General features: G+C 38.6%; 3 protein-coding genes across 6 annotated transcripts; 1 reads left to right on the forward strand and 2 right to left on the reverse strand.

Moving 5' to 3' along the window:
* Positions 1–1429: 1429 nt before the first annotated feature.
* LOC309719461 (cobalamin binding intrinsic factor-like) lies at positions 1430–6148 on the reverse strand. Its single transcript, XM_082555602.1, has 5 exons — positions 5840–6148; positions 3359–3430; positions 3145–3274; positions 2368–2483; positions 1430–2254 (listed from the first exon to the last, which is right to left on the reverse strand). Exons 2-5 carry the CDS (start codon positions 3423–3425, stop codon positions 2193–2195), a joined length of 375 nt encoding a protein of 124 aa, XP_082411728.1. The 5' UTR covers positions 3426–3430; positions 5840–6148; the 3' UTR covers positions 1430–2192.
* LOC309719458 (uncharacterized protein) lies at positions 3442–22492 on the forward strand. 2 transcript variants are annotated; one of them, XM_082555600.1, is made up of 4 exons: positions 3442–4604; positions 19067–19715; positions 19950–20232; positions 20414–22492. In XM_082555600.1, exons 2-4 carry the CDS (start codon positions 19483–19485, stop codon positions 20930–20932), a joined length of 1035 nt encoding a protein of 344 aa, XP_082411726.1. In that variant the 5' UTR covers positions 3442–4604; positions 19067–19482; the 3' UTR covers positions 20933–22492. The 2 variants fall into 2 exon arrangements, with proteins under 2 accessions (XP_082411726.1, XP_082411725.1); XM_082555599.1 differs by having other exon boundaries at positions 19067–20232.
* Positions 8238–26222, reverse strand: LOC309719460 (cobalamin binding intrinsic factor-like). Of its 3 annotated transcripts, XM_082555601.1 has the most exons (5): positions 12106–12283; positions 11652–11746; positions 11405–11540; positions 10843–10958; positions 9809–10735 (listed from the first exon to the last, which is right to left on the reverse strand). In XM_082555601.1, exons 2-5 carry the CDS (start codon positions 11716–11718, stop codon positions 10641–10643), a joined length of 414 nt encoding a protein of 137 aa, XP_082411727.1. In that variant the 5' UTR covers positions 11719–11746; positions 12106–12283; the 3' UTR covers positions 9809–10640. The 3 variants fall into 3 exon arrangements, 1 of the variants encoding a protein (XP_082411727.1); XR_014280249.1 differs by lacking the exons at positions 10843–10958; positions 11405–11540; positions 11652–11746; positions 12106–12283 and adding exons at positions 8238–8498; positions 25404–25519; positions 26108–26222 and having other exon boundaries at positions 9457–10735; XR_014280250.1 differs by lacking the exons at positions 9809–10735; positions 10843–10958; positions 11405–11540; positions 11652–11746; positions 12106–12283 and adding exons at positions 24469–25290; positions 25404–25519; positions 26108–26222.
* Positions 26223–27141: the final 919 nt, after the last annotated feature.

A 27141-nucleotide genomic window follows, 5' to 3' on the forward strand; every position in this document is an offset into this window, starting at 1 on the left:
TATATAAATATTAAAGACATCAGAAATAAATAGCAGACAGAAAAGATATACATACAGTGTAGAGGCATATATACAGGATAAGAGAACCTAACTGAGAGCAAAGTGCTTGGAAGCAGTACAAAAGTACTTCATCTAATAATGAGTAAGCTGAAGAGGAAATGGATTTGCGCTCATCTAGAAGATCTTTGTTTGGCCTGGAGAAATAGTTTTTTACTCTGAAAACATAGCTGTCTGTAAAGCTAAGACATCTTCCTATTCCTATTAGTTAAAAAGCTCTTACCTGGTCCAGCTGTCTTTGCCAATTCTCTAACCTTCCTTGCTCATTAGCAACTTCTTGACTTCAAATATAATATGCTAGTACTGCAACTTTTGCATGTGTGTCAATTTCACGCTCTGGAGAGGCAAAGCATGGAATGGACACAGTGGACCAGTGGCATGCTTTACTATGTCATTAAATTTTTTTTTCCCTCTCCCATATTGTGTCTTTTGTTCTTTCTTCTCTTCTTCTTTTTCTTTCCCCTCATCCTCCAAATGGTTAGGGGAGATGGCTTAATCCTTAAATTCTTTAATATGGTTCTGTCAGAGTTTTTTCCATCCCATTGTAGAAAAGTGTTTGTTCATATGGGGCTGTTTGATTGTTGGGATGTTTTCCAAATACTGAGCAGTCCATGAATTAACCTGAGGTCAAAGACATTTGTGCAGCTGCTAATGATCTTTCCAAAGATGCCACTGCTACCTTTTCATAGGCACAATGTTAACCTGCCCTAAGAATATATCTACAAACATTTGGCTAATGTCAGTTCTCTCCTAGATGTAACAGTTCTTAGTAGCTTCTTAGCAATGCTGTTAGTTGTCAGAATACTTTTACTGTAAACTAAATGTTAATTTTGCAGTTTAAACCAGGGATGTAAAACTCATTTTACATCGTGGGCCACTTACAAGCTACTTTGATCCAAAGTGGGCCAGACCAGTGAAATTACATGATACATGTGTAAAATTACACAAAAAGTAATTCATTTCCCAGACTATCCCGTGATTCTAAAATATACATTTTTCATTCATTCAAAGAAAATATACTTTCTCCTGTGAATCCACTGTAAATTTATATAGCAGAGAAATGTCTGTCATTTGATTGTTTATCTATTAATTACTTTGCTGTAGTATAAATGAGGCGGGCTCTTTATTAATAGGAAAAGCTGTAAACTTATAAAAATACAGTTAGAAATTCAAAATCTATGCACTCCTTCACATTTTCCTGAGCCATCCAGAGGGTCAGAGTGGAGTCAATGACGGCCGTTTCTGGCCTCTGGCCTGATTTTTGACACCCCTGGTCTAGAGCTGTCATTGTTTTAGGATACATAATGATGGACATGCTAACAACACTTTAAATAAGCCTGTGTAAAAATAAAACAAACCAAGGCTAGAAACATTTTACTTGGACTACAAGTTACATGCTTTATTTAATGCCTGAGGAAGATAACACTAATAATCAGTAACATTTTATTCAACAATAAAAATGCACTCATACAAAAATTATTCAGCAATGAATTTGATCTTATTTTGCCACTCTAATAAACCCCCAAAAGCTCAAAAATAGGGGAGGTCAGCAGCCCAGTCAATCTCAGAAGCCTTTTGACTCGCAAGCTGTTGATAACTTGATTTGCAGGATAAAGAAGCTATTTTGACATGGAGTCAGCAGCTGACCCCCCCTGCTGTTTTTGCTGGCCAGCAGTCTCTGGGCAATCTACTGTATAACCACACCATCCTTTTACAGTAAAACTGAGACCACTTGTAAGCATCAAATATGGAATTTGAATGTAAAATTATGATACATGGGGGCAAGTTGAGAAACTACTAATTGCTCTCAAACACAATAAAAGTTGCCATAAAGGCAGTAAATTAAAAAACAGTTCAAGTTGTTGTATATGTTTTACTGACTGCTCTTGTGACTAATGGAGTTTTCTATTACTCCAGATTACTACACTGTGGCAGAATTGTAGATTAACGCTGTAATCTTAATTCATAAAGTCTGACAGAAACCCAGTAAAAGAATCTAAGCCAGTGATAGGCTACTGATTTATGATTAGAAGACTCCCAAGCAAAAAAATGACACAAGTCAATTATTCACCTCAAATTGCCAAAGATCAAAGTGTATTGGTTGACCATGAGTCACAATAAGACTTTAGATGGTCTTAAATTTTCGTGTATTTCAGGGTGACGACTTCATTTGCAGTTGGAAGGTAGCATCCCATACCTGTAAAAAAATGTAAAAGTTCAGAGAATATTATATAATACGACAAGTTAGATTGTGTGCATCAAATGTCTGACCTCAGCTTATCTTACACATTGTGAGATTGGTTCACTCACCAACATTGAGTGGGGTTGTACCACTCAGCAGTTGCCAGTAGTGTGATGAATTTCCTGCCAAACCATTTACACTCTGAAGGAATGGTCCATAGTCATCGTGTGGTATGTACTGAAAGCTGGAAACATAGGGAATGACTTTTTAAAGAGTGAAGTGGACAGTTTTTAATATAACTATGAAATCCTTCTTAACAATGCAAATAGTTTCACTCTCTATGTTTTTACACAGAACTCTGCATTCAGTTATTAGTTATTATTAATCTCTGGCTCTTTTGCATCTTTTGTCCTGTCTCCCTCCTGTGTGAGGCCATGTGATTGTTGGGACTTTCTGTATGTTATTGCAGGGTCTTTATCTTACAAAATAAAGTACCTTGAGCAAATGTTGTGGTGATTTGGTGCTATATAAATAAAATTCAACTGAAAAGAAGAGTTATAGAAGGTCCTCTATTGTAACTGCACAAAAGAGCACAGACACTTTCAAAAACTCATGAGGATTTATGAAACATTAATGAAAGGAAGGCATTTCTTAAAGCTAAAGATGTTATGTGGTTTTTGACTGTACTGTACATATACAGGTTTCTGTGGTCTACTGTAAGAAAAAAAGTATGAAGATTTGTTTTATTTTAAGATGTCAACAAACATTACAGGGCACAATTAGTCATCTGGAATTAAAAATTCACACCCAGATATACGGGGTCTCAATTTTAATAAAAAGTTAAGAGAACAAAACAAAAGGTATGGCTTCTTCTAGTAAGGAAACAGTTGATATCATGGTCTTACTTGAAGCCTTGGTTTGAGTATTTCAGTCTTGTCAGTCCACCGAAGAGGCTGCCTCTATAAGCAGTAGAAGTGTTGTAGGTCTTAATGTCACTGGGTGACACATTCACCTGCACTCTGAAGTTAGTGTTACCTTAAATAACAAAGGAGGGTGAAGTTAGTTTATCGAAGATGAGCAGAAAAACAATAAAGGTGATCTTTTTGCTTTATAGCTTACCCTGAGCTGATGTCCCACTAAAAAACAGCAGCAGCAGGGCTGCAGAGAGGAGAGCAGGCTTCTTCATTTCAACTGCAGGGCAAACATAAAATTTTGATATGCAAACATGAACACAAACATACGTTGTGGAAAGCAGTTCCTGAACACTGAGTATCACCATCCCAAAATACAGCATTTATAATGGAATAAAACCTCTTCATGTTTTATTATTATTTTTATTTGGTACGTGAGTTTATCAAGTCATCTAAAAGTGAGGTGTGCAATATTAAGGAAGTTCAACAAAGTTAAGCTTTTCTTGCTTGATAAACCCTAAAGTCTAAGTTGGAGATAAAGAGTATCTCATTAGTGGTCATCAACTTTCCCTGTTAAGTCAGGCTTTCTGCTTCAGACTCTGAATGCCCAGGATTTCATGTGTCATGTTATCCCTGTGAGTGTAGCCTACTCTAACCAGAGACGTTAGCAGATGATAAAATGGTGACAAAAATCTGTAAAAAACATGAAAAATGTAACAGAACCGCACAGAGCAGTAAAATAAACATTTTAATTCAAGTAAACTATTTTAATTTTGACCGCTTTGGGTGCTGCCTTTTATTTATAATATAAAGACTGCATGTTAGAAATCTGAAACCTTAGACTGGATACCAGAGGTGTGGACTCGAGTCACATGACTTGGACTCGAGTCAGACTCGAGTCATTAATTTTATGACTTTAGACTTGACTTGAAAAAATGTTCTAAGACTTGTGACTTGACTTGGACTTTTACACCAATGACTTGGGACTTGAATTGGACTTGAACCGGTTTACTTGAAAAGACTTGATATTTTACCCCAAATATAAAATTTAACATGCATATTATATAGAGATTGAAAATGTGACGTCATTCACGGGTAGAACCGCAAAGGATTCTGGGAACTCGTGGCAAGCGGTACTAGCGCACGCAGGCTTTCAATTAAAATCAGTCACACAGCGATAAAAAGAAACACAAAAATGTCAAGAAGCTGTTGTATTATTAACTGCAAATAGCCGGTCGCATGACAGCCACGGGAAGCCGACGGGTAAAGAGATCAGTTGTTATCGGATTACGTCATTGAGGAGAAATTGTTCGAGCCATGTTTCTGAAGTAACAAAGACGCGACGGATGGTCTGGATTGCAGCCATTCAAAGATCAAATATAACGTCCCAGAACACTCCAGCTCACAGGTTAGTCTGCTCCAAGCATTTACACGAAGGTCAGTGTTTTTTAGTAGTTAATACGTCATTTTTATAACATAATTGGTGATATAGGTTACAAGCAAGTCTGGCGCTGAACAGAAATTGTCGTGCTATGCTCCTTTATTTATTGTGCATAAATAGTGAATTGTCCTGACACAATATTGCGTTTCGCTTCTGTTATTATGGTACACTGACAAAAACATATACTTTTATTCACAGGATAAAACAGTTGTTTTGTATCACTAATTGCCCAGTACGATTACAGCATACAATATTATTGTCACTGCTACATTTCTGTGATGGGTACCAGAAATTATTTCCACTGCTAATTAATTACCGTTGAGCTCAAAGGTCCTATTAATAAACGGTTAACGAATGTGTATTTATGATGACGATTTGTGAGACTGGTAAACTTATGATACGTACGATGGTCTTTCGTTCTACACGGTGCATTTCAAGGTCCTGCACCCATCCGTCGGTAAACTGTACCTGGGCTTGTTGCAGTGACCTGAAGTTACTAAACTTCATGAGTGTATGCGCTCACTCCAAGAACCATATGATTATAAATATGCATATAAATATGCTACGATGAGATAGCTGACTTCATCTAACTAGCAAATGTTTTCCAGGCTACGTTGGTGATGCAGTTTTTTTTTTTAAATGATATATTTTTTTTAAAAATATCATTTATTTATGTATGATATTTTTGTCATGCGATTTTAAAGCCGGTCCTACAACCGCATCCAAGAATAACATGCAGCTTATCTCAGAACTGTCGGTGAAAATTATTCTTGGAGCTAGGTTTAATTGAGCTGCATTTTAAAGAGGTGCAATTTCACAATTTGTGTATATTTTCTAAGTTCACTATTTTGTCATGTGTTGAGAAAAACACAGATTTAAAAATTACATGGTCTAATATTTACATTTAGCATATAACTGCAACATGCTTTTTTTCGTTTTTTTTAACGACTCGAAAGGACTTGAAATTCAAAGTTTCAGACTTGTGACTTGACTCGGACTTTTACACCAGTGACTTGAGACTCGACTCTGACTTGCCTGACATTACTTGAGACTTGACTTGAGACTTGAGGATAAAGACTTGAGACTTGCAAAACAATGACTTGGTCCCACCTCTGCTGGATACATTTAAATATTAAAGGTTACTGTGCCTTTGAAAAAGAAGGAGACATGGAAATCGCTTTAGTATGTTAGTAGATCAAAGGTAAACTGCTTTTATTTATTATCAATGATATTTAAAGATATTCTTACCTTTTTCAAGTTCTGTTTTCAATAAATGTGTAAGAATGCAGCCGTGGAGGTTGTAACTTTTCAGTTGAACAGTTCCTCCTCCTCAAGTTGAAGCTGAACTACAGATTAGGAACTTTTATACCTCTGCGCCACACATAGCATTATACAGAAACAACCAATGATGATACACAAAAATAACCAAGCCCTTTACTTGTGCAATCAAAAAAAAGAGAAGCTTATATCTGTGTTGACTAACCATGGATGTTTTCGAATGACAAAAGGTGACCATGTATATTAAATTGCATAGGAGGACTTTTAATTTGAATAACATTTGCTACATTTGGCATTTTTTCTGCATTTAATCGTTTAATTGCAGGTTTGAATTCGACCCGCGAATTTGACACCTAAGTGATTTGTCAGACTTCAGCCTTCTTCTTTACATAACTGAGCACTTTTATTGCTTGGTAGTTAAATCACTGTAATGAAAAAATCAAACAGTCTCAAATGCAATATGTAAGCTATGTTGAGAAATGGTAATACTATGATGTGGAGCTGTATCATTTGGAAAATGAATACCACGTTGTTGTTACCATTCATAGCATTCATGCTTCACAAAGGTAAGGTGTGCTGCTGACAGAAAGGACATTGTGTGGGTTTAACCTTATTTCTAGTTTGGTACCGAAATGTCTTAGAAGAATTTTTAGTGTATTTTTCCTTCCTTTTTGACTTTAACTTGAAATTGGCTCTCTCTACAGTACAGTATCATTTCCTGCTCCTGTACTGCGCCCGGCCTGCTTTATTCTTACTGACATGGCACAAATCAGTGATGCAGATTTAATGCACACTTTAACTGAAATATAGCAAAAGTTCAAAATGTTCTGATAATGCAGGGTTGATGTTTTTGACTTACAAATTTAGAAATTTGTTCTCTAAATAGCATCAAAAACATTAGCTCAGGTAGCCTACTATTAGCTAATTTTAGCTTTCTGAGTCACTACTCTGCTTGTGTATTGCGAGTTACCAGTAAAGGAGCTGATGTACTTTATTATTTTACTTGTTAAAGATTTCTATTCCTATGCTGAGCTGCATTTCTTGTTCACAGAACAGCTCCAGGTTATAGCGAGTCAAAGGGTGTTACTTATCTGTTTTCAGTTGCAGTAGTAGTTTTCAGTGGTCTTAGCCACATAGTCTAGGCCATCTTTATGTAGAACAATAATTATTTTTTTCAGATCCTCACAGAATTATTTGCCATGAGGTGCCATGTTAAACTTCTAGTGACCAGCATGAGAGTGTGAGAGCAATAACACCAAGTTTAACAGTTTAACCTCCCCCCTATTAAAACCCGTGACTTTGTAACACTAGCGAATCACATGACAACGGGAAGGGAAAGGGCTAGTTGGGCACAGTTTGGACATTTCCCCTCAGAGGTTTACTCGCTTTTGTTGTTAGCAGTTCAGACATTAATGGCTGTGTGTTGAGTTATTTTGAGGGGACATCAAATTTACACAATTATACGGAACCCCGCAGGGGACATGGGAGGAAAAAACAATTAAGACGCAAAACTTTTGCGAGATTCCGAGATAGTTTTGCGAGATCTCGCAAAACTTTTGTGAGATCCCGAGTTTGTTTTGCGAGATCTCGCCCCCCCCCCATGCACACGCACGCACACATCCTCCAACCACACACGCCCATATTTTGCTCCATTGCGCTTTATTTCACACCTCAAACATTTAGTAAACAATTAAGCAAATACAAGTAACCTGCAATAAATTATAGGTAGTAATAAAATAAACTACTAACTCTTTTACGCTTCGTCCACACCTACACGGTATTTTTGAAAACGCAGCTGTTTCGTTCACACGTAAACGCCGTTTTGAATCACCGAAAACGGAGATTTTTTAAACTCCTTTTTTTCATTTACATGTGGACGATGAATACAGAGTTGGTCGCAACGTCAAAGGTATGCGCCTTTTTCACGTCACGCATGTTATTTTTTTACATGAGATGAACTGCAGAATGGCAGATAGTCAGATTAACAGTATTTCGTCTCCATCTTCAGGTTTTACACACTTGCATATACACACGCAGTTACTGTCCTTCCATTTAGAAAGACAGATGCGTCATGGTGTGATTATTTTACAAGTCGTTTTTTTTTTTCATGTGTAATAATATTCAACATTGCTATCAATACATTTTTCAAAAAATGCCTCTCTGTGCAAAATGTGTTTAAAAACATAAACAACTGTGGGATCCTGTTTGTCTGTGATTTGAACAGCAGGGAAAACCAATTCTGCAGGGAGACCTACCTCGGCACTTGTGCAGGTGAAACCAAAGGGAAGATATGCTTCACCATATTTTCTAGTCTTTGGCTTAGAATGAAGTTGGTTTGGAAACATATTCAGCTATGCTTCATCTCCTGCTTTGCGTTTCTGTGGGCGCTCTGTGCTAGCAGTGTCCAAGCGTTTTGTTTTTTTCCCCCCCTTTTCATTTGCATATTAGTCAACTGAAGTTGAACTGAGCCCCACACTTTGGGAAGGTCCGCTTTAGTGAGAGTCATGTACTCCATTCTGTCTGGGTTAGACCAAGCTTTCACCTTAGCCTTGACCCATGACAGTGTACGTAGTGTAGATCAACTTATCCCCAGGACACTGAAACAGTGTAAAGTTCCACATGCATGCGGCTTACAGTTTTTTCTGATTGCTTAAGCACATGTTATGTAACTATTGGCTAATTTAGCAAAACTCTACACACAAATAAGAAAACCTGTCACCCAATTATCCAAACATTTTAGTTCTCTTGCAAAAGCAAACACAGCTAGATTAACTCTTCACACCTTTGTAAAAATGGTGTTTCCGTATCAAACAGTACACACAAGCCATCATCTACTAAGCACACAATGCGCCAACTGCACACCGATGGTATGAATACAAAACACATCTGGCGTTTGCCTTCCCTGTGCACAAGGTAGGCTATGTCAGTTTGAGCTCATACTTCTGTCATAGATCCATAAGCATGGAGGGATCCAAACTTCAAGTACTGGTGTTTAGTCAAACACATCAAAACAAACACAAGTGTTTATTTCCAAGTATAGGATTATTTGCAATCGCCATAATGACTATATGGGTTACGTGGTCTGCAGTGAACATGCTTCCTCTGCCCCCTCCTCGTCTTCCTCTTGCTCCTCCTTGTCCTTGTCGTCCTCTTCATCCTACTTCTTCACCTCCACGTCCTCTTCCTCGGCCTCCTCTACTTCTCACTCTTTCTGCTCCCACCATTGTACTCCGCACACACAGCTTACCTGTATTATAGTGCTTAGGCTGATTGCAAAGTGAACGAATTATCTAAGAAAGTTTTCACATGTGAAAGTGTGCCAGACAGTTGGCAAATTAGTGTTAATGATAGCCATACATGTGTATACTTTTGCTAGGAGTGTGTTGGAAATTTGGAAATTGAGTGTTGTGCAGTGAATTGTGCCTACAGTCTTGCAAAGTGTGTGTTACAAAATTGCAAACTGAGTGCAAAGCAGTTTTTGTGCTTTTAGTTTTGCACACTCAGTGAGTGGTTTTGCTATACGTCTGACTAGTTTTAGAAATTGTGCTACAGGAATCACAGTTAGTGTTTAGGCATTCGGTAAAAACTGTAAGAGGAAGAGAATGTAACCCTCTCAAAGTTATCCACTGCTATTCAAGCCAGTTTTAATGTTTAATATATGCAGTACCAATTTTATCCAGCAGAGGGGAGTGATGGCACTATAGTTGTCTTGCAAAGCATTATGAGGTAATAAGAATAATTGCAGTGCAAGCAGATAGAGAGCAAGCCAGGAAAAAAAACAGAGCATAAAGTATTCACCGGAGTAAATAGGAACTTTAAAAAAATAAGTGTTAAGGTTTTGACAGATAAAGACTTATGGGGATTTGCTCACCATACATCCCATTCTCCAGTTGTTGTTTTTTTACTTTGTTGTGACATAATGCGAGAAATAGCACCATATTTTACTGTTTTCTTTTTCCTTTCCTCACCAAACCAGAGTGGTTAGTGGAGGCTTTTATTAAACAGTTATTCAACAGTAATGCACTAATACAAAAATTATTAAGCAATTTATTTGTTCTTATTCTGCTCACAACCCCATAGGAGCCCCCAAAAGCTCAAAAATAGTTGTAATTTCACAGCTGATCTTAGAGACTTGCTGGTGTCCAAGAGGAGGTCAGCTTCCCAGTCAATCTCAGAAACCTCCTGGCTCCCAAGCTGTTGATAACTGGATTCACAGAATGCAGAAGCCATTTTAAAGCTTAGCTGCCCTTATTGGCTGTTTTTCCTGGCCAGCAGCCTTTGGAGAGTCTACTGTATAACCAAACAATCTTTTTACACTGAAACTGATATCCCTTGTCAGTATATAAGTACCTCTCAAACAATGGAATTTGAATGTAAAATTATAGCACACAGGGGCAAGTCGAGAAACTACTAATTACTCTCAAACACAATAAAAGTTGCCATAAGCGCAGTAAATTAAAAAACAGTTCAAGAACTTCAGTTGACTAATATGCAAATCTTGCATGTCTTTAAACTTTAAAATGTTTTACTGATTACTCTTGTAACCAATGGAGTTTTCTGTTACTTCAGGTTGCTACACTGTGGCAGACGTGTAGATAAAAGCTGTAATCTTAAAGTAAAGTCTAACACAAACCCAGTCAAAGAAACTAAGACAGTGATAGGCTACCAACTTATGATTAGACACATTTTGTCATGAAAAGCTTCCAAACAGAAAAATTACCAGGTTTAAGTATTAACTTAAACCTGTCAAAAACCAAAGCATGTTGGTTGACTATAAGTCAGAATGAGATTTCAGATGATCCTGTTGTGTTGAGGTGTATTTAAGGGTGATGACTTCATTTGCCTTTGGAAGGTAACATCCTATACCTGTTAAAAAAAAATTTCAGAGAATATTATAATGGGACAAGCCGGACTGCGTGCATCAAATGTCTGACCTCAGCTTATCTAACACATTGAAAGAATGGTTCACTCACCAACATTGAGTGGGGTTATACCACTCAGCAGTTGCCAGTAGTGTGATGAATTTCCTGTCAAGCCATTCACACTGATGAGGAATGGTCCATAGTCATCATTTACTTTGTATTCAAAGCTGTAAACACAGGGTATGACTTTTCATGGACAAAATTATGCACAGTTTTTGAAATAACTGCGAAGCTCAAAAGAAGGTTATTGTAATTGCAAAAGTACAAGAGCACCGACACTCTTGAGAACTCATAAAGACTTATGAAACATCAATGAAAGGAAGGCATTTTGTTGAAGCTAAAGATGTGATGTGGTTTTTGACTGTCCTCTAAATATATGCAGGTTTCTGTAGTTTACGATGATCAGATGAAAGTGTGAAGAATTGTTTGTAAAGGTCAGCAAAGCTGTTTCATCTTGACTAAATGTCAACAAATAGCAGAAAACAATTGGTCATCTGACAATCAAAAATCCACACCCAGAAACACAGGGTCTCAATTAGAATTACACATTGAGAGAACAAGAGAGACTGTATAGCTTCCTCTAGAAAAGAAATAGCTGATTAGATGGTCTTACTCAAAGCCTTGGTCTGACATTTTCAGTCTTATCAGTCCACCGAAGAGGCTTCCATTAGGAGCAGTAAAAGTGTTGTAGTTCTTAATGCTAAAGGGTGGCGTATTAACCACCACTTTGAAGTAAGTGTTATCGTTACCTGTATGCAAAGATGAAAAACAATAAAGGCGACTGGTCAGGCCTACGTGACTATTTAAGGACATTTTCAAATTTATTTTTCTTTTTTTAATTTAGCTACACTGAAGCTTACTTCGAGCTGACTGCCAAACACAAACCAGCAGCAGCAGGGCTGCAGAGAGGAGAACAGGCTTCTTCATTCTGACTGGTGGGTAACACAATTCACACCTAAAAAGTTAGATATGCAAACATGAACACAAATATTCATCAGGAATGCATAAATCGAACCATTGTGGAAAGCAAATAAAAACCTCTTAGTCTTTTTTTTTTCTTTAGGTACATGAGAGTAAGAGTACGATTAACTAAATGTTGATAATCAGTAAATCACTAAAATTTTTCTAAGTGGTCAGTGTGCAACACAATAAAAGTATAATAATCACTGTTGGCTGTTTTTTGTCAACAATGACAAAGAGCTTGGTTATTTAGCTTTTTTTAAAATTTAGCTTTTTTTAAAATTTCTTTTTACATTAAAATGAACAATGATTTATTCAAATATATATATATATCTCCAGTTAGAAAAATCTTACCTTCTTCACCTACTCCTTCCAACAAATACAACTAATGCACCAGTGGAGGTTGGTAAGTTTTCAGTTGAACAGTTCCTCCTCCTCAAGTTGAAGCTCAACTATAGATAAGGAACTTTCACACCTCTATGCCTCACATAGTATTACACAGAAACAGCCAATGATGATACAGAAAAATACTTCCTGACAGACTGCCTTTGGATCCCCACACCCACCAGTAAATGTCTCTGCATGCCTGATTGCATTAAACCTTTAGTAGTTATAACATTACATTAAAGCACTGAATAAAGACTTTTTGTACAATAGTATTTTCTTCCTGACTAGTTTTAGTACTTTTTTGGTTTCTTCCCCAACCAGTTGTGGCAGATAACTGGCCCTCCCTGAGTCTGTTTTTTCATTATCAGTCTATCCTCTGGACCTACTGTCAGAATAAATATTTTAAAAAAAACGAGCAACAGTCAACAGCTGGAGTATTCATTCTTCCAAGGGCGCAAAAACATCAAATACAAGGTTTCATGCAAGTGCTCGAAGGAGGAAGTCCCCAGTGACCTGTTTATTACATTTTGTCAATCCCACCCTCCTTTGCCTTAAAACTGTCACACATAAACACTTTTTCTTCTACAGGCTTCTCAGAAGAACAAATATGAACGTGTGTACTGTAATAAGCAGCTAATATTTTTTTGCAACCTGGGAGTACTTCCAGGCACTAAGTGTACTAAGTGTAGTAGGACTGCCACGATTAGTCAACTAGTCATGATTACGTCGACTATCAAAATCAGCAACGACTAATTTAATAGTCGACGCATCGTTTGAAGCTTTGTAAGAAAGACGCGGAATAAGTAGTAGGATTTAAGAGCGTAATAATGGACTGAAACAGAAGATGGCAGCACCGCATGTACAAGGATGCCAGCTGCCATTAAACCCCAAAGAAGAAGAAGCAGTTACATTACATTACAGCGACATGGCGAAGCCTGTTCAAATTTGAAGACTCCCAAACGCGGCCGAAAAATGCATTCTGCATTTCCCCAGATTTGAAGGATAAGTCGAGTGCATCCTTCGTGGCCCAACCTATCCCAGGATTCATAGCGCGGCCCAGCCAATTCCAGTTCTCCAACAATGGTGGCAGCTACTTAGTTTTACAGTTTTTTCTGATTGCTTAAGCACATTTTTTGTAACTATTGGCTAATTTTGCAAAACTCTTCCCACAAATAAGAAAACCTGTCACCCAATCATCAAAACATTGTAGTTCTCTTGCAAAAGCAAACACAGCTAGATTAACTCTTCACACCTTCGTAAAAATGGTGTTTCCGTATCAAACAGTACACACAAGCCATCATCTACTAAGCACACAATGCGCCAACTGCACACTGATGGTATGAATACAAAACACATCTGGCTTTTGCTTTCTCTGTGCACAAGGTAGGCTATGTCAGTTTGAGCTCATACTTCTGTCATAGATCCATAAGCATAGAGGGATCCAAACTTCAAGTACTGGTGTACTTGAAACACATCAAAACAAACACAAGTGTTCATTTCCAAGTATAGGATTATTTGCAATCGCCATAATGACTATATGGGTTACTTGGTCTGCAGTGAACATGCTTCCTCTGCCCCCAGCATCTGGTCATCTAGCAATTCTGTAAAGTAACAATTTCAGTATTTTTACATCAATGGTATTGGTGTGTTTCTCATTGGCATATGGCAGTGTTACAAATCTTTGTGCGAAGTGACTGTACTAACCGATTCTCATTTCAAGATGTCCTTATGGTACTTGCTACAGTGTAGCGGCTCGAGTTAGGCTGGACCCGTTGGCCAGCTACCCTCAGGGTCATTCCACGGTTGATTACATGGTCCACTATTGTAGCTCTGATGTCATCAGCAATTCTATTTCTTACTCTTCCTACCCTTCCTCTCCCCCCTCCTCATCTTCCTCTCCCCCCTCCTCGTCTTCCTCTTGCTCCTCCTTGTCCTTGTCGTCCTCTTCATCCTACTTCTTCACCTCCACGTCCTCTTCCTCGGCCTCCTCTACTTCTCACTCTTTCTGCTCCCTCCATTGTACTCCGCACACACAGCTTACCTGTATTATAGTGCTTCGGCTGATTGCAAAGTGAACGAATTATCTAAAAAAGTTTTCACATGTGAAAGTGTGCCAGACAGTTGGCAAGTTAGTGTTAATGATAGCCATACATGTGTATACTTTTGCTAGGAGTGTGTTGGAAATTTGGTAATTGAGTGTTGTGCAGTGAATTGTGCCTACAGTTTTGCAAAGTGTGTGTTACAAAATTGCAAACTGAGTGCAAAGCAGTTTTTGTGCTTTTAGTTTTGCAAACTCAGTGAGTGGTTTTGCTATAAGTCTGAATAGTTTTAGAGATTGTGCTACAGGAATCACAGTTAGGGTTTAAGCATTCAGAAAAAACTGTAATACTTAGTTTGCTCTTATTACTATTTCTGGGTCACAAAATGAACTTAACATATTTTCAGGTGAATGTAGCTGTGTAAACCTCAAATATCTGCTCAGTTTATCAAGACATCACATATTTGCAAAAGTGCCCGACGTTTTCGGAGACGTCTGTTACCCAGCAGCTCGATAGCTAACCGGGGGCAAGGCTCACTAGAACCCGTGAGAACACCGGACTGCCGGCAAATCCGTCTTTCGCTACTCAGGTTAAACATGATATATAAGTCACTTAGATAACTTAAAAATGTTGTTTGTCTTTTTTCATTGTTTTATTTGTTCCTGAGTAAATCAGTTTGGCTGAGATTAAAGTTATAGTTTTTACACAGCTGAATAAATGTCAAACAGAACTGATTAAACAGAAGTGTGAGATGCTCGAGAATTTACTCCTGTTATATTTTAGATAGCAAGGAGCAGACGGCTGAGTTTATTAAACTCCACCGAGACAATCTGCAAATGTAATTAAAAGTTTAATAAACTATCATCTTGTCTTTATTTTCAGTTAGCACCTACCTTAAACACTTCAAGCTGTAAGCTAATGATAGTTATATAAGAGCAGATGCATGCTGGCGCAATAAGCTGTAGTTTTACGTCCAATGGATGATGATCTGATTAGTCAACTAATCGCAAAAATAATTGGTGACTAGTCAACTATCAAAATAATTGTTCGTGGCAGCCCTAAAGTGTATACTTGACTCATACAGATCACACTAGTTGGAACATTGCATAACATATTTTCCCCATTACCTACATTGTGTGGGTTTAACTCCTTTTTCGGTTTCTTCCCCAAACAGTTGTGGCAGATAAATTATTCTGTTTTTTCATTCTCAGTACTCAAGTACACATTCTTGGTGATCCTTGCTTTTGCAAGTTCACACAGGAGTCTGGACTTCTGGAGATCACAGCACCATCATTTTACAATTGAAATGGCACTTGATGACGTCAGCCCCAGAGTTTTTACTACCACCCCCTCTTTAATTTGACTGTGATTAATATTTGCAATGGAAATTACACATGATCTAAAATTACACGTTATGTAATAAGCTGATTTTTTTTTAAAGATAAAGGATAATTTTTAAACAAGTATTTTAAGCACTTTGACAAAATTTACTTTTACATACGTTCTGTTTCATTGTGTCTAATAAGCTTCACGCAGTTAACTGCAGTCACTACATGACTGAAACACAAACTTTATCTCCTAAAAGACTATGGATGCTGTTGTGCTGTTGACCTCGGCCTCTCCACATGGCTCCGAGAGATAAAGGCTGCCGCACCCAAGCAGTAAACACTTTTATCGCGTGTGGTTAAACAGAATGCTAACATGATTGGTCAAAAAGTAGCAGACACTCAAAAGTTACAAAAGACAGCTGGTGTTTGGAAGAGATCATTTCAGTATCTCCATGTACCAACATGCTGTTTCTGCTCCCAGTGAAAAACTTCCTCCTGGATTAAAATGTTTTTAATGTTGGATTTAATTCAGAGTAAGCTGTTAAAATGAGAACAACACATTTTTACATCAGACAATAAGGACGCGCCCGCGGCGGGTTGGAAAACAGTGTGCAGGGAGTCAGGCGTTCTCACCAGCTATAGTGAGCCTTGAACTATCAACCTTGTGGGGTAACAGACATCTCCGAAAATATCAGATTATCTTAGCGAATAGTAATATATTGATAACTTGAGCAGATGTTTGAAGTTTACAAATCTACATTCTTGCCTGAAAATATTGTAAAAGTTTATTTTGTGTCACAGAAACAGTAAAATTTTAAACTTTGAGAAATGGCCTCATTATTTCCTCCTGACCTACATTGTGTGGGTTCAGTTGTTTTTCAGGTTTGGTTATTTTAGTGTGACCCCAGACCCATCGACTAACAATGGAGGAGGTGGGGTTTGTGACCTGTACTGCAGCCAGACACCAGGGGGCGATAGAGAAATTTTGGCTTAATTTTTGGGGAGCTATTACCTGTGAAAGTTCTCAGACATGGGATTGTACAAGGGGCATACAGGGGCAGTGTTATTTGGAATGAATGCGCAACAAGTTCCCTCAAAAATTGAATACACTCCCTCTCTTTTTGTCAATAGCATCTCCAAAGCCATTCTGTTTTGCTATGTCATGAGACCAGTGTAGGGACTAACGCGTTATTAAGTAACGCGTTACAGTAACTACATTATTATTGTGGTAACGAGCACGGTAACTAGTTATTATGCCAAAATCAGGAACGCATTAATCGTTACTGGGATTTAGATAGGGTCATTATTTGTTACTTCTTGCGGTGGCTATCGCGGAGCTTCCACAGATTCAGTAACATTAGCAAGTGGTGGAGACCAGCAGGTGGATGAGAGAAAAGGGAGGCAAGACGAGAGACCCGAGGCGGGGCCGGGTGTTCTGGGAATCCATCCTACCTCAAAAAACATCCTACCCAATGTTTCTGCACACACGCGGCGCATGTGCACAACACCAAAGCCGAATTAACTTCTTTTTCTCTGACCCATCCGCTCCGAGTGTCAGGTGAACTGAACTTCAGGTAAGAAGTTATGACCTGCAGTCTATCTGGGTCAGATATAAACCAAGTTTAGGTGGAGTTTATTTTCGTTATGCTGGCTTTTTCATACTGGGTACTAGCTAGCATGACGGAGTTTCTATACAGCTGGGTGGATGCTATGATGTTACTGATGCTGAATTTTATTTTATTCATAAGGTTAGTTAGTTAGTTGCCAACCGTCCTCTAAAAAACGGAATCGTCCCGCATTTAGAGAAAATATTACGCGTTTCATATTAAGGTGAAAAGGAATGTCAGGAAGCTCCCCTGGCTTCTGCTCTGCAGCTGCTGAGTGAGCCCTCATCTGGGACTCTCCTCAGCTCTTTCTGGGATAGTGGCGCGGCTGCCCCTCTGTTGGGCTTCATTGGTCTCTTGTGTTCTGAGGGGCCTCTGGATGTCTGGAGTTTTGATCTCCTCCATACCTGCTTCAAGCCCTGGAGGACGGGGCAGTGGCCCCCCCACACCCTCTAGCAGATCATTACATGAAGGAACCTTTTAAATACAAGCGCACTCATGCTCACAGGTGTACACACGGGTGCTCACACACACAAATTACACCCTTTTTAGCCCCTCCCTCTCCTGTTTCTACTTCAGTCATGAAACTGATCAATGATCAGCTGATTGTCTCTCTTGTTTGTTTATCGCCCACTTTGCGCCAGAAAGTAGAAACCAGCGGATGTCGCGTTAAACAACAGCAGCATGTTTAAGCTTGATCAGCTGTTGTTAGAATTTATTTAATATTAATTTCTAGTATCAGCTGATGTTTGCTGGAGCCACAGCTGCAAAGCTGCTGGTCATGATATCGGTTTGGATACGTGGTGAGAGGGAAACAAGAAGATGAAACCAGGAGATGTCCTTACTGAATCATCATAGCTGAACAGGTGATGGAGAAACAGGTTTACCTTTAGGTGACATGAATGAGTTGAAGGGAAGTTATGAACTGTTTCTGAGAGACAAATAACACCAGGATCCTTTTCTATGTAGCTGACAGCTGGTAACGTTGCAGGGGCGGGTCTAGCAAAGTTTTGCCAGGGGGCCAGGTAGGGCATTAACAATGAGAGGGGGGCACAAAGAAATACTTTCTTATTTGCATTTAAAATGTCTAGCTTTTAAAAAATAATTATCTGAATCTTTCAACAAACGATTGATAGATTGATGCATATATACCATCAAGACAGTGTACATCACTGTCACAACAGCGTTTGTTTTCATTCAAAGGCTTTATGATTTTTCCTATAATGGTGGGCCGGGCTCTAGTCAAAATGCCCAGGCCAATTTTTTTGTCCCAGTTCAGACCTGTATGCAGCTCATCTGCAGTCTGGTGTTGCCTACATCTTCCAATTCAGAAGGCAGAATTTCTGAGTACAATCAAAGCACCACGACTGCAGTTTTTGTGTTGGATGTAAAAAGCGCACGTGACGCTATGACGTAGGCTAGAATCATGGCGGCGGTCAACGACGGTCCAGGCGTGGGATTTCTCTCGTGGAAATATGCACATTATATTTTCCTTTCTATTGGTAGGTGGCACAGTGCACTTGTGGCAAGTAAACAAGCTAGAAGACTGGTAATCTTGCTGGGTATCCAGTTACGGAAGCAACACATTAACAGGAGAATTCTGAGTAAAAACCAAAGTTACTTTCCCTAGTAACTAGTTACTTTGAAAGTAACAAGTAACTTGAAGTAACTGAGTTACTTTTGATAGAAGTAACTAGTAATGTAACTAAGTTACTAATTTAAAGTAACTTACCCAACACTGCATGAAACTAGTTGTATCCATTTGCTCTCATACAGCTCAATGTCTAGTGAAATTAGCAAATCTTTAATGTAATTTATCCACTTTTTGTTGGTTTCTACTCCATCAGAGCCGGCAAAAGCTGGCAACTATCCTTAAGCCATTCAGGTAAATAAAACAATTTTTAACTTATTGTTACTGTTTCTTCTAAAAGCTCTATAGTTGACAGTTATTGTGTAGATTACAGTTTTTGCCCGTTGCTTGAACACTATAAACCCATGCTCAGACTAAAGTAACACAACGTGAAGCTTTTGTTACCATACCTCAAACACATGTACCCATACCTTAAACAAAAGCGCTGCTTTGCACCCCAGTACCAATTATGCAACACTCCTACTCCTTTATGCAACACACCTACCCCTTTATGCAACACACATGGTCCTGCATGCTACACTCTATTTCATACATAAGACACTTCGCTCACAAAATGAAATCTCAGGGTGCCATTCGGAAAACACATGTATCCAAAATACAAAACACATCGGATAATTGCAACCACTCAAATACACACCTGAAGGCACGTACTTGCAAAACCGAACACCAATTAGCCAACTACAAAAAGCCCTCAGCGTAGCCATTTCAAGAACTTTGCAAGCATGGATGGAGGGAGAGCAAGAGGAAGAGGAAGAGGTAGAGGAGGAGGAGGAAGAGGAGGAGAAGGCCGAAGAGGCCATGAACGGACCCATATTTCTGATGAAATAAGAGCAACTTTGGTGGACCATGTCATCAACCATGGCCTGACTATGAGGGAAGCTGGGCAGAGAGTCCACCCACATCTAAGCCGCTTCACAGTGGCATCTGTAATACGAACATTCCGACTAGAAAACAGGTATGTCTTCACCTCCATACCTTCTGCTCTACTCAGATGGTTTCATAGCACTGTTCTACAGTATATCACATTACCATATCAAGTGTACGGGGTGCTAATGCTCCTTTTGCAGCCAAAGTGGCTGATTCCTTATATTGAAGTACAGTGTTGTACAGTGGATGACACAGTACATACAGTAAAGTACTGTAAGAAAAATAAGCAAACCGATGACAATATGTGGTTGTATTCCTCCAGAATGACCCGAAGACCTTCTGGGGGAGGACGGCAACGCCTGTTCACACAACAGCAGGAACTTGCCGTTGTGGACCTAGTGAGGGCAGACAATGCCATCCGTCTCCACCAGCTACGACGGAAAATACTTGCAGACAGGCGAGTGTTCAGCAACATAAACCATGTGAGCATCACCACCATCAGACGCATCTTGGGTAAACTCAGCATCACCATGAAGCAGCTCTACAGAGTCCCATTCGAGAGGAACAGTGACAGGGTCAAAGGACTTCGAGCTGAATATGTACGGGTACGTGTAACTGTCCCTTACATTTACAATAGAGTATTGGTGAAGTCCAGTAGCAGCTGAATATGTACCATATCAGTACCACATGGATCTATTCTGAGAGCTACACAGGTACCTGTGTGATGGGGTGAGGGTGCCGTATGTGTAGCACTGTAGTACAGTGACATGTTCCCCTTTTTTTCAGAGAATCTCGGCCATGGATGGAGCTGCACAGCCTCATGAATACATTTTCATTGATGAAGCTGGATTCGACCTGAGCAAAACAAGACGACGGGGTCGTAATGTAATTGGCCAAAGGGCAATTGTGCACGTCCCAGGGCAGCGCGGGGGAAACATCACATTATGTGCCGCCATATGCCTTCGAGGGCTTCTGCACCATCATGCAATACTAGGTCCATACAATAGCCAACACATACTCACATTTCTAGATGCTCTCCATGATATAGTTGTACAGAACAGAGCAGATCAGCCCAGGTTTGTGGTGATATGGGATCATGTCAGTTTCCATCGGGCTGCTCTGGTCCAGGCCTGGTTCTCCAACCACAATCAATTTGAAGTGGTATACTTGCCCCCTTACTCACCATTTTTAAACCCTATTGAGGGTTTTTTTAGGCTTGGAGATGACGTGTATATGACCGCCAACCACATGCCCGCATGCCTCTTCTGCAGGCAATGGAACAGGCCTGCGGCGACATTCAGGTGACAGCAATCCATGGATGGTTTCGACATGCAAGAGGATATTTTCCCCGGTGCCCAGCGGGAGAGGACACTGCTTGCGATGTTGATGAGGTCCTGTGGCCAGACCCCAACAGACGGCGGGATCCATGAGCCCACTTATGCACAATTGTCATGGTTTTTTGTGTTTACAGTATAGTGTTTTTTCTATTGCAGTATTATTGTGTTGTGGTTTTTTTTTTTTTTGCTTTATCTGAATTCATGGTACTGCGATGTACACTATTGAGTAGGTCTATTTGCGTTTTTGGTTGTTTGGAAATGTGTCTCCTGTAAATGTGCCTTCTGAATACACAATGGAAATCAAGGACTGCAGTGTTTTATGTAAAGAAGACTAGTGTGTTCCCCCTGATCTGTAAGTGTTTGCATATGATGCAAGTATGTGTCATTTTGTCAACAGAGTTACATTTTGACAGAGGAATGTTAGGTTTTGACAGCAGAGTTTAGGTTTTGGGAGTGGAGTTTCATTTTGGCACAGATGTGTATGGTATATTTCCCAGTGTTGTGTCGTGTTTACTTGTGTTTAGAGTTTTGGCACAATGAGCGACGTTTTGCCAAATGTGTTCAAGCAACGGGCAAAAACTGTAATAATTCTTTTCTTTAACTGTCTACTACAGGTTTGTGACTGAGCTTCTTGGAGGTGAGACATATGTCTCATGTTCAGTGGTTTTACCTGCTTACTGCCACCTGCATCACACCATGGAGGTCTCCAATGATGACCCAGACTACATGGTGAAATTTAAGACTGCCTTTACAAAGAACCTATTCCAACATGTAGCTACACTCAACCATCAGTGGCTCAAGGGGGAGAGGGAGAAGAGGTTTGGATCAGCCTTGACGTTACTGCAGGAACAGTGTAAAGATGCCACCACAAAGGAGCCAGCAAAGACAAAGAGCCTCCTCCTCTCTTCAATGTCTCCAGACTCTGATTCAGATGATTCAGATGAGGAAGCCCTGTGTAACAGGGCCCTGAGCAGAATCCACCATCAGCGATAAAGACTGCCCACTGCAGTCTAATACAATTATCTAATACAGTCTAACACAATTATCATTGTTGTTTGTTGAATCCTAATGGCAACTGTAGTGTGTAATCAGGTATAAACACTTTATTTACAAGACAAAACATCTGTTACAGGTCATAACAGAGTTTAAATGTGAAGCTGGTCAAATAACCTTTCATGTTTCTGCCTTAGTTTTTTAAGAAGAAAAACTGCAATTTATGTTGAAAATGTTATTATTATTATAAGAGACACTACCATTTTAAAAATGTACTTAAATTAGCATTTTATTTTTTTAAATTGAGTCCCACCCCTACTAATTAATTAATGAAAAGTGTTATTAATTAAACAAAATTTAAAATAAACACATTATTAAATGATTTAAATAAAACAAATATGCATCTAATTAATTATTGAACTATTTATTTAATTAATTAATTACCATTTTAATTAAGCAATGAAACATTTAAATTATTTAATAACATATGTAATTAATTAATTTTGTCCCTCATGGCCTTCCATAAAAGACAAGCCCCAGCTAGACTAATTTAAAATAACAAAGAACAAAATGTTTCTCACCACCTTCAGCTCAACCTCTTGAAGATGAAAGCCTGAAGTTCTCACAATTTTTTCCTGACCATCGAAATAAATCAGGATCTGTAATCTGATATGTAAACATATAAATGTCTGAGTATTGACTAGAATGTAACAAAACAAAACAAAAAAAACCCACCAACGTCACACCACCCAAAGAAGTTCAATATTTGAGAACACTAATACAAAAATTCACATTGTAAAAAGCAACTAGTGACAGTTTCTGAATGGTATCTAAATATATTTCACAATAATGCAAAAGCATGTAGAATACATTAAATTTTTAGTCATAAAATAGAAATGCTATTCTTATTCACTTTTCAATTGTCTTGTTAATAGTAAACACATCAGAAACAAATATCAAACAGAAGAGATACAAACTAGAGGAATATATACAAAAGAAGAGAAAGGCACACAATGGAGAGCAAAGTGCTTGGAAGCAGTGGAAAAGGACTTGGTCTAATAATGAGTAAGCTGAAGAGGAAATGGGTTTGCGCTCATCTAGAAGATCTTCGTGGTTAGGGGAGTTGGCTGGCCCATCCTTAACACGGTTCTGTTTTTTCCATCCCATTGTAGAAAAGTGCTTGTTCATATGGGGCTGTTTGAATGTGGGGGTGATTTCTCAGATGCTGAGCAGTCCATGAATTAACCTGAGGTCAAAGACATTTGTGCACCTGCTAATGATCTTTCCAAAGACGCCACTGCTACCTTTTTATAGGGACACTGTTAACCTGCCCCAAGAATATATATAAAACACTTTGGCTAATAACAGTTCTCTCCTAAATGTAACAGTTTTTAGTAGCTTCTTAGCTTTGTTGTTAGTTGTCAGAATACTTTTACTGTAAACTAAATGTTAGTTTTGCAGTTTGACCCAGGGATGTAAAACTCATTTTACATCGTGGGCCACTTACAAGCTACTTTGATCCTAAGTGGGCCAGCCAGTGAATTTACATGATAAATGTGTAAAATTACACAAAAAGTAATTCATTATCCAGACTATCCCATATTTCTAAAGATCTAAAAGATACTTTCTCCTGTGAATTTATATAGTAGAGAAATTTCTGTCATTTAATTGTTTATCTATTAATTACTTTGCTGTAGTATAAATGAGGCGGGCTCTTTATTAATAGGAAAAGCTTTAAACTTATGAAAATACAGTTAGAAGTTCAAAATCTATGCACTCCTTCACATTTTCCTGAGCCATCCAGAGGGTCGGAATGGAGTCTTTGACGGGCCGTGTTAAATCTCCCAATTCTTTTATCTTTGGGCTGAAGGAAGAACAGCACTCGGTGTATAAATGCTCAATCAACAATCTCTTCATTCCATACGATTCTCATTATTCCATACAACACTTTGAGCATAAACATCCGGATGGGAGATGTGGACAGGAGGGTGTCCGCCAGATCTGGAAGTGTCTGACTGTTTCTCACATTCTTATAGCTTCAGCCCCCCTCCAAAGTCATAAAACATAAACATCCACATTCTTTCTCTCTTACGGCGCCTAAGTGACGGCTTTGGCTTCCTGTTTTATCTCTGCCTGATGAGATGGGGCAGAAAACCTCTACAGTATGTTCTGTTCTCTTTGTAATCAGAAAAGGAAGGCCATGATTCTACACAAGCAGCATTTCTTATAACTCAGCAGTATAATGCATCATAAAACAGTGTAATGATTTCATAATTTTTAATCCAAGGCATAATGTGGCCTATAGCCGTATAATGATTCAACAATTATTTGATTAGAAGGATAAGGTGGCATAAGATAGTATGATAATCTCACAGCCGTTTCTGGCCTCTGGCCTGATTTTTGACACCCCTGGTCTAGAGCTGTCATTGTTTTAGGATACATAATGGTGGACATGCTAACAACACTTTAAATAAGCCTGTGTAAAAATAAAACAAACCAAGGCTAGAAACATTTTACTTGGACTACAAGTTACATGCTTTATTTAATGCCTGAGGAAGATAACACTAATAATCAGTAACATTTTATTCAACAATAAAAATGCACTCATACAAAAATTATTCAGCAATGAATTTGATCTTATTTTGCCACTCTAATAAACCCCCAAAAGCTCAAAAATAGGGGAGGTCAGCAGCCCAGTCAATCTCAGAAGCCTTTTGACTCGCAAGCTGTTGATAACTTGATTTGCAGGATAAAGAAGCTATTTTGACATGGAGTCAGCAGCTGACCCCCCCTGCTGTTTTTGCTGGCCAGCAGTCTCTGGGCAGTCTACTGTATAACCACACCATCCTTTTACAGTAAAACTGAGACCACTTGTAAGCATCAAATATGGAATTTGAATGTAAAATTATGATACATGGGGGCAAGTTGAGAAACTACTAATTGCTCTCAAACACAAAAGTTGCCATAAAGGCAGTAAATTAAAAAACAGTTCAAGTTGTTGTATATGTTTTACTGACTGCTCTTGTGACTAATGGAGTTTTCTATTACTCCAGATTACTACACTGTGGCAGAATTGTAGATTAACGCTGTAATCTTAATTCATAAAGTCTGACAGAAACCCAGTAAAAGAATCTAAGCCAGTGATAGGCTACTGATTTATGATTAGAAGACTCCCAAGCCAAAAAATGACACAAGTCAATTATTCACCTCAACTTGCCAAAGATCAAAGTGTATTGGTTGACCATGAGTCATAATAAGACTTTAGATGGTCTTAAATTTTCGTGTATTTCAGGGTGACGACTTCATTTGCAGTTGGAAGGTAACATCCCATACCTGTAAAAAAATGTAAAAGTTCAGAGAATATTATATAATACGACAAGTTAGATTGTGTGCATCAAATGTCTGACCTCAGCTTATCTTACACATTGTGAGATTGGTTCACTCACCAACATTGAGTGGGGTTGTACCACTCAGCAGTTGCCAGTAGTGTGATGAATTTCCTGCCAAACCATTTACACTCTGAAGGAATGGTCCATAGTCATCATGTGGTATGTACTGAAAGCTGGAAACATAGGGAATGACTTTTTAAAGAGTGAAGTGGACAGTTTTTAATATAACTATGAATTCCTTTTTAACAATGCAAATAGTTTCACTCTCTATGTTTTTACACAGAACTCTGCATTCAGTTATTAGTTATTATTAATCTCTGGCTGTTTTCCACGGTGCGTCTTTTGTCCTGTCTCCCTCCCCTCACACCCAGCAGGTCACAGCAGATGGGTCCCCCTGAGCCTGGTTCAGTGCGAAGTTCTTCTCTGTTAAAAGGGAGTTTATCTTTCTACTGTCGCCAAGTGCTTGCTCATATGGGGCCATGTGAAACATTAATGAAAGGAAGGCATTTCTTAAAGCTAAAGATGTTATGTGATTTTTGACTGTACTGTACATATACAGGTTTCTGTGGTCTACTGTAAGAAAAAAGTATGAAGATTTGTTTTTTTAAGATGTCAAGAAACATTCCAGGGCACAATTAGTCATCTGGAATTAAAAATTCACACCCAGATATACGGGGTCTCAATTTTAATTAAACATTAAGAGAACAAAAGTAAATGTATGGCTTCTTCTAGTAAGGAAATAGTTGATGTGATGGTCTTACTTGAAGCCTTGGTTTGAGTATCTCAGTCTCGTCAGTCCACCGAAGAGGCTGCCTCTATAAGCAGTAAAAGTGTTGTAGGTCTTAATGTTAGTGGGTGGCACATTCACTTGCACTCTGAAGTTAGTGTTACCTTAAATAACAAAGGAGGGTGAAGTTAGTTTACCGAAGATGAGCAGAAAAACAATAAAGGCGATTAATCTATGTGACTTTTCAAGGATTTTTTGGCATTTCTTTTTGTTTTTTATTTAGCAACACAGGAAAAAAACACTAAAGGTTACCCTGAGCTGATGTCCCAACAAAAAACAGCAGCAGCAGGGCTGCAGAGAGGAGAGCAGGCTTCTTCATTTCAACTGCAGGGCAAACAGAAAATTTTGATATGCAAACATGAACACAAACATACGTTGTGGAAAGCAGTTCCTGAACACTGAGTATCACCATCCCAAAATACAGCATTTATAATGGAATAAAACCTCTTCATGTTTTATTATTATTTTTATTTGGTACGTGAGTTTATCAAGTCATCTAAAAGTGAGGTGTGCAATATTAAGGAAGTTCAACAAAGTTAAGCTTTTCTTGCTTGATAAACCCTAAAGTCTAAGTTGGAGATAAAGAGTATCTCATTAGTGGTCATCAACTTTCCCTGTTAAGTCAGGCTTTCTGCTTCAGACTCTGAATGCCCAGGATTTCATGTGTCATGTTATCCCTGTGAGTGTAGCCTACTCTAATCAGAGACGTTAGCAGATGATAAAATGGTGACAAAAATCTGTAAAAAACATGAAAAATGTAACAGAACCGCACAGAGCAGTAAAATAAACATTTTAATTCAAGTAAACTATTTTAATTTTGACCGCTTTGGGTGCTGCCTTTTATTTCTAATATAAAGACTGCATGTTAGAAATCTGAAACGTTAGACTGGATACATTTAAATATTAAAGGTTACTGTGCCTTTGAAAAAAAAGGAGACATGGAAATCGCTTTAGTATGTTAGTAGATCAAAGGTAAACTGCTTTTATTTATTATCAATGATATTTAAA

Source organism: Aulonocara stuartgranti (assembly GCF_965226115.1).
Source record: "Aulonocara stuartgranti genome assembly, chromosome: 12".
NCBI lineage: Eukaryota > Metazoa > Chordata > Actinopteri > Cichliformes > Cichlidae > Aulonocara > Aulonocara stuartgranti.

Excerpts from the sequence above, each read along its gene's own strand:
- LOC309719461 (XM_082555602.1), bottom strand. The coding sequence starts at position 3,425 with ATGAAGAAGCCTGCTCTCCTCTCTGCAGCCCTGCTGCTGCTGTTTTTT. Across the intron at positions 2,484-3,144 it reads TACTCAAACCAAGGCTTCAA|CTTTCAGTACATACCACACG; the intron begins GTAAGACCATGA and ends CTATGTTTCCAG. Across the intron at positions 2,255-2,367 it reads TACAACCCCACTCAATGTTG|GTATGGGATGCTACCTTCCA; the intron begins GTGAGTGAACCA and ends ATTTTTTTACAG.
- LOC309719458 (XM_082555599.1), top strand. The coding sequence starts at position 19,483 with ATGGATGGAGGGAGAGCAAGAGGAAGAGGAAGAGGTAGAGGAGGAGGA. Across the intron at positions 20,233-20,413 it reads TTCGAGCTGAATATGTACGG|AGAATCTCGGCCATGGATGG; the intron begins GTACGTGTAACT and ends CCTTTTTTTCAG.
- LOC309719460 (XM_082555601.1), bottom strand. The coding sequence starts at position 11,718 with ATGAAGAAGCCTGTTCTCCTCTCTGCAGCCCTGCTGCTGCTGGTTTGT. Across the intron at positions 10,959-11,404 it reads ATGTCAGACCAAGGCTTTGA|CTTTGAATACAAAGTAAATG; the intron begins GTAAGACCATCT and ends CTGTGTTTACAG. Across the intron at positions 10,736-10,842 it reads TATAACCCCACTCAATGTTG|GTATAGGATGTTACCTTCCA; the intron begins GTGAGTGAACCA and ends TTTTTTTAACAG.